Below are 7,077 nucleotides of genomic sequence, written 5' to 3' on the forward strand. Positions count from 1 at the left end.
TCCCCTTCCTTTCCTCTTCTCTCCTTTCTCACATACCCCCTCCTTTATTTCTTGTTTTTTTCTTGTTCTCATCCTCTTTCTCCCTCTTACCCTCTCTATCTCTCTTCACCCCTTCACCCCTCTCCCTCACTCCTTTTACTATCCCCCCATCTTTACCCCTCTCTCTCATTATCCAATATCAACTCCTCACCATTTCCAAACCCTCTCCCACCTTCTCCACCCTTCACCTCTCCCTCCTCCTCTCCCCCCTCCCCCTAAAGCTGCAGCAATGACCTCGGCCACTCCCCCCTCCTCGCAGGGCTCCTCCCCCCAGAAGGTGTGTCACTCTCAGACGCAGACTGACGTTCTGAAGCCCCTACTGGGGGCTGCAGGGGGGGCTGCTGCAGCGACGGGGGGGCCAGGGGTGGGGGCCGCGCTGCGACGGAGGCGCCGTGTGCTCTCCAAGGACGGGCACAGCAACGTGCGCATCGAGCATGTGAGCGGGCTCGGGGCGCTGTACCTGCGCGACATCTGGACGACCTTCCTGGACATGCAGTGGAGATACAAGCTCTTCCTGTTTTCAGCTACCTTCGCAGGGACCTGGTTCCTGTTCGGAGTGCTGTGGTACCTGGTGGCCCTGGTGCATGGAGACCTACTGGGTGAGAAGGGGGGAGAGGAAGAGAAGGAGAGAGAGAGAGAGAGAGAGAGAGAGAGAGAGAGAGAGAAAGGGGCAAGAGGAGGAAGAGAGAACTATGTTAGAAAAGAGTGGGAGAAAGAGAGAGAGGAAGAAGGAAAGACAAAAGTGCAAGAGAGTGTGAGAGAAAGAACATGAACAAGACAAGCCATGATAGAGCAACAAAGAGAAGACCAGTTCTAGTATAATTGAATTACACCTCCCCAAACCCCAACATTAATCCTTTGCCCTCTTGTGCTCTATCTTGCTAGATGTTCAAAGATTCCATATATCAAATATCTCTCTCACATCCTTGTCTCTCCCCCAGAGTTTGACCCGCCCTCCAACCACACTCCCTGTGTGATGCAGGTCCAGACCCTGACCGGGGCGTTTCTCTTCTCTTTGGAATCCCAGACCACCATTGGCTATGGCTTCCGCTGCATCACGGAGGAGTGTCCCGCCGCCATCATCCTCCTCATCCTCCAGCTCGTCATCACCATGGTGATGGAGATCTTCATCACCGGCACCTTCCTCGCCAAGGTACCTGTTTTAGTTATTTAGTTAGTTAGTTAGTTAAATGGTTAGTTATAGTGAGATTTCAAAAATATTCAATAGAAAATCTCCATTGAATATTCATTTTAGTCTAGGATTAGGCTTAATCTGTGTCCCCTAAAACAACTGTACCACTCACAGCTCATCAGCAGGGACAGAATCTACTGCATCCATAAACAATGTTTAACAGTGCCATACTGTGGCCACAGGAAACCCTGGACTACCTACATTTTTATTGAAAACATACACAGAGTATGACACTACAGCTGTCCTATAGGCCACATTCAGCCCTCTCCCTCTCTCCCTCTCTTCCTCTCTCCCTCTCTCCCTTTCTCCTCTCTTCCTCTTATCTATCAGGGTTATTATCATTCTCACCCCTCCTTAATGGGAGTTATCTCCCAACCACTCTCTATCTCTCCTGATTGTGGGTTGTTATTGCATGGTTACGTGTGGTGTTTATGTACCAGGGTTTTAATACCCCCTTGCACCCCCTTTCTCCTCTCCCGTGGCTCCCTCAGGTGGCGCGGCCCAAGAAGAGGGGTGAGACGGTAAAGTTCAGTCAACACGCCGTGGTGTCCAATCACGAGGGGCGACCTTGTCTCATGGTCCGAGTGGCCAACATGCGCAAGAGCCTGCTGCTGGGCTGCCAGGTAAACATCATGGAGACGTTGTGTGTGCTTGCATTTTTGTGTGTGTGTGTATGTGTGTGTGTGTGTGTGTGTGTGTGTGTGTGTGTGTGTGTGTGTGTGCGTGTTTCTCTCATATCCTCTCTCCCACCTCTCACTCACTTCCTGTCCTGCCCTCTCCTGTTATGTAATGGCTGTCTTTACCATGCTTTACCACAAACATCACTCCATTTTGGATCTCAGGTGACGGGGAAGTTGCTCCAGACGTCCCTGACTAAAGAGGGAGAGACGGTGCGACTGGACCAGAGGAACGTGCCCTTCCAGGTGGACACGTCCAGCGATAGCCCCTTCCTCATCCTCCCCCTCACCTTCTACCACATCATCGATGACAGCAGCCCCCTCCGTGCCTGGGCTGCCAAAGGTATCATTGTCAATGTTTACTATTTACTATATATAATATACTAGTATATTATCTAATATGTTAGTTATTTCATTGAGACGCTGGTTCGTTTGTAAGGTGCTGTTGTAGTGTAGAATATGTGGTCCAGTTTACAACACTTGTGTGGTGTCCTTGTCTTACCTGAGGACTTAGTATGTTTGGTTAGGCTATTGATCTCTCATCACATGTAGTTGAGATGCTTGTAACCTGTTCCTCTGTCTGCTTGGTGTCTGTGCCATAGGTAGCTGTAGTGTAAATGTGGCTTCAGCCTACCATAATAAGTACAGTCAGTGAAGTTGTTGTTAACTTTCATCACCTTGCTTGACTCCTGGGCATCAATGGGAGGAGAGGGACATGCTGTGTGTGTTTGGAGAGAGGGAAGGTAGAATTCAGGGGTTAAAGGTATGTGTTGTGGTAGATAGAGGGCACTTGGAAGTGTGGGGGTGGGGGTGGGGGTGTACAACGAGGTTTAGGCGAGTGTGTGCATGGAGATTGGAGTGTATGTGTGTGTGTGTGTGTGTGTGTGTGTGTGTGTGTGTGTGTGTGTGTGTGGATTCGTGTGCATGCATGCATGCGTGTCTACAATGTGTTTGTGTTTGTGTTTATGTTTGTGTTTGTGTTTATGTTTGTGCTTGTGTGTGTGTGTGTGTGTGTGTGTGTGTGTGTGTGTGTATGTGCGTGTGTGTATTTGTCAGGTTGGTTTGGGGACTGGGGTTGTCAGAGGGAGAGGGGTCTTTCTGAGGAATGTGCATGTCAGAGAGTGCCAGAACATCTCTCATTAGAACACAATGCCGTACAGTTCGCAGCCCAGACAGATTCTGTTACAGGAGCTGAGGCCTCTCATCACTAATGCTAACACTGGTAACGGTGGGGGCCCATTACTGATGGGTACTGATCGCTGCTCTCCCGGTCCCCTCCTCTCTCCTCCTCTCCTCTCCACTTCACTCTACGGCTCTCACTCCTCTCTGCTCTCCTGTCGGCTACTGTACCCTACTAGCCTCTGGCTGGTGCACGATGATGGTGTTTTTGTTTTGTTTTGCATCTATTTTTCATGACAACTTTCATCACTGCATTTACATTACATGTATACAGTAGCTCATGACAAACGTCAGCCAAGACAGCTATATTCCCCCGCTCCTTCATGTGGTCTTGCATATCTATCTTCTTTGATTTGATTTGATTTGATACCATTTCTCATTCCATTCCATGCATTACAATGAGCCTGTCCACCGATTTCTCAGATTTTCTACCTCTACCAGACTCTCCAGCTCTCCTCCCTCCTAACCCCCTGTGACTATCTTTCATCACATCTCCCATGTCGACTACACCCCTACTTTGCTCATTCATTTATTACTCTATGTATCCTTATCTCTCCACCTCTCTCTTCCTGTACACTTTTTCTCTCTCCTTTTAGCATTTTTCATTCTCTCTTCCTCCAACCGATAATGGGTCTCTATGTAGTTAGGGCCAGACTCCTCCTGGGCTGTGGTGAGATCATATAGCATTGTGTTACTGTACACCTAATAGGCCATTCTAATGATGCCAAATCCTTAATAGTATTCCATTTGGCTTTGGTTTCACACTGTGTATCTAGAAAATGTGTTCTTTTAGAAAAATAATAGAACAAATCTCAGTACCATATAAAAGTATCAGCACACTAATAATACATAATGCTTATCCCACTACCACAAATGCTATCTACCAATCTTTCCTTTAATTTAGTCTCCCTGCAGAGTAGCTCTCAACTCAACATCATGCATTGATGTGCATATGAATTAATGGGGAATTTAAAAAAAAATTGTTAGCAAAGAATTGGTGACACTGTTAGGACTTAGTTTCACATTGTGTACCTAGAAAATCTGTCATCTAAAAAAAATATTGAATAACCTATAGTATCATCAACATACTTATCTAATCATGGTACTGATGGTACAAAATCCTAATTCACTGCGTCTAGTTTGTAATACGGCCTCTGCATAGAAGCTTTCATCTCTCTGTGATGTACCTCTGTAGATTTGGGGGCACATGGATGGGGGCTTTGGGGATAGGTGACACTGTTAGGAGCATCAGCTCTAGTAGATTTGGGGGCACATGGATGGGGGCTTTGGGGATAGGTGACACTGTTAGGAGCATCAGCTCTAGTAGATTTGGGGGCACATGGATGGGGGCTTTGGGGATAGGTGACACTGTTAGGAGCATCAGCTCTAGTAGATTTGGGGGCACATGGATGGGGGCTTTGGGGATAGGTGACACTGTTAGGAGCATCAGCTCTAGTAGATTTGGGGGCACATGGATGGGGGCTTTGGGGATAGGTGACACTGTTAGGAGCATCAGCTCTAGTAGATTTGGGGGCACATGGATGGGGGCTTTGGGGATAGGTGACACTGTTAGGAGCATCAGCTCTAGTAGATTTGGGGGCACATGGATGGGGGCTTTGGGGATAGGTGACACTGTTAGGAGCATCAGCTCTAGTAGATTTGGGGGCACATGGATGGGGGCTTTGGGGATAGGTGACACTGTTAGGAGCATCAGCTCTAGTAGATTTGGGGGCACATGGATGGGGGCTTTGGGGATAGGTGACACTGTTAGGAGCATCAGCTCTAGTAGATTTGGGGGCACATGGATGGGGGCTTTGGGGATAGGTGACACTGTTAGGAGCATCAGCTCTAGTAGATTTGGGGGCACATGGATGGGGGCTTTGGGGATAGGTGACACTGTTAGGAGCATCAGCTCTAGTAGATTTGGGGGCACATGGATGGGGGCTTTGGGGATAGGTGACACTGTTAGGAGCATCAGCTCTAGTAGATTTGGGGGCACATGGATGGGGGCTTTGGGGATAGGTGACACTGTTAGGAGCATCAGCTCTAGCTTCCAGTGCACTAGTGCGTGAATCCTCCTGGTACATTGTAGTTGTTGAAGGGGGTGAGGAGAGATGGAGAGAGAGAGATTGTAAAGACTGTCTATATGAGCACTGTTAGAACTGCTCAAATCAGTGGTCTAGAACAACATTAGTACATCCCTCCAACTGACCAGACTGTGTCTCCCACATACCAGGCATTGTGTGTCTGACTATGTGTGTGTGTGTGTGTTTGTGTGTGTATCCACGCACGTGTGTGATTGCATTTGTGTGCATGTGATTGCATTTTTGTGTGTGTGTATCTGTGTGTGATTGCATTTGTGTGTGTGTGTGTGTGTGTGTGTGTGTGAGTGAGTGTGTATAAGTGTGTGTGCTTGCATTTGTGTGTGTGTGTGTGTGTGTGTGTGTGTGTGTGTGTGTGTGTGTCTGTTCGTGTGTGTTACGAAACCCTGTGTTTTGGACTCAGTGAGAGCAGCACTGGGTCTGGGTTAGGGTAAGGACTGTTTTGACAGATGACAGAGAACAGCTTTGAGTGTGGGATGTTGATGCAGGTGTGTGCTTGTTTGAGTGTATATGCCTTGTAGCGTATCAGTTGTGTATTATAGGTTGTGTGTTGATGAATGAGAATGCGCATGTGTATTGAACTGTAGTACTGTATCACAGTATAATTATAGATATTTGTTTAGGATATGTTCAACTATGAATGATAGTGTGCAGTGCAGTGTGTTTAAATGATGTGTATCTGAAAATATAGGTGTATTTTGTATGTTTTGTCATGAATATGGATATATATTTGGCGCAGTCCTTTGTGTTCAGTAAGGAGTGTGTGACCTCTTCTACTCACACATGAACTTTCCTCAATGGACTCTGTCACTGTTTATATCTGAGTTAGCAGGGTGCGGATGTTTTTAGTTTGGTTCTCTTTAGCTCTGGTTTTACCTTCAAAAGGCCTGCAGCATCTATTCCAGTTATTATATGATCTAATTTCAATAGTGAAGTAGGTCGGTAGCTATAATTTGCTAAAATTATTGTAGAGTTAATGTTATGGTCTCTGGTTTACATTGTCTTTCATTACGTGTGTCCTAGGAGGAGGATGGACAGACCCAGAGCTGGCAGACTTTGAGCTGCTGGTAATCATGAGTGCCACCGTGGAGCCCACCTCTGCCACCTGCCAGGTGCGCACCTCCTACCTGCCTGACGAGATCCTGTGGGGGTACGAGTTCCCCCCCGTCATCTCCCTGTCCCCATCGGGGAAGTATGTGGCCGACTTTGCCTTCTTTGACAAGGTGGCAAAGACCAAGAACCCGCCCCTCTTTAAACAGGCCCCTCCTCCAAGCCCGGCCTCACACTCCTCCCGTCACCATGGGAGCAGAGGGGGCGCGGAGGAGGGGGCGGACCCGGAGAAGATGAGGCTGGAGGAGAGCTACAGGGAGGAGAGGGGGAGGGACAGGGGTAGAGTGAGAGATAGCAGCCCCCTTAATGTCCGTATTAGTAATGTTTAGAGAGAGAGAGAGAGGGAGAGAGAGAGAAAGAGAGAGAGAGAGTGAGGGAAAGGGAGAAAAGCTCCGTGTGTAGGGTGAACATTTTTCAATTGACAATTAAGAATTAAATGATGAAGGGATGAGCTGTTTATTGGATGAGCTCCACTTTTCTAAAACGTGAACACACATTTATGTCACACACACACACACACACACACACACACACACACACACACACACACACACACACACACACACACACACACACACACACACACACTGGTGTTTTGAACCTGATGTGAGTCTATCGCCCCCTTACGGAGGATAAAGAACAGGCTTTAAGCGGACATCATACTGTACATGTACTGTAGCAAGATGGACTATGGCAGCTCTTGTAATCCTCAGATATCTGTATTTTTTCATGAAAGGACTCTTTGTCGCCCAATAGTTGACTGGTTGACCTGGACATA

At 47.6% G+C, this 7,077-nt stretch overlaps 1 protein-coding gene across 1 annotated transcript; it reads left to right on the plus strand.

Annotated features, from left to right (window-relative positions):
* Positions 1-268: 268 nt before the first annotated feature.
* kcnj10a (potassium inwardly rectifying channel subfamily J member 10a) lies at positions 269-6,628 on the plus strand (the record flags this gene model as incomplete). Its single annotated transcript, XM_083678160.1, has 5 exons — positions 269-638; positions 981-1,192; positions 1,723-1,854; positions 2,074-2,251; positions 6,213-6,628. 5 exons carry the CDS (start codon positions 269-271, stop codon positions 6,626-6,628), a joined length of 1,308 nt encoding a protein of 435 aa, XP_083534286.1.
* Between the last annotated feature and the right edge of the window lie 449 nt (positions 6,629-7,077).

Source organism: Argentina silus (assembly GCF_951799395.1).
Source record: "Argentina silus genome assembly, chromosome: 1".
Classification (NCBI taxonomy): Eukaryota; Metazoa; Chordata; class Actinopteri; order Argentiniformes; family Argentinidae; genus Argentina; species Argentina silus.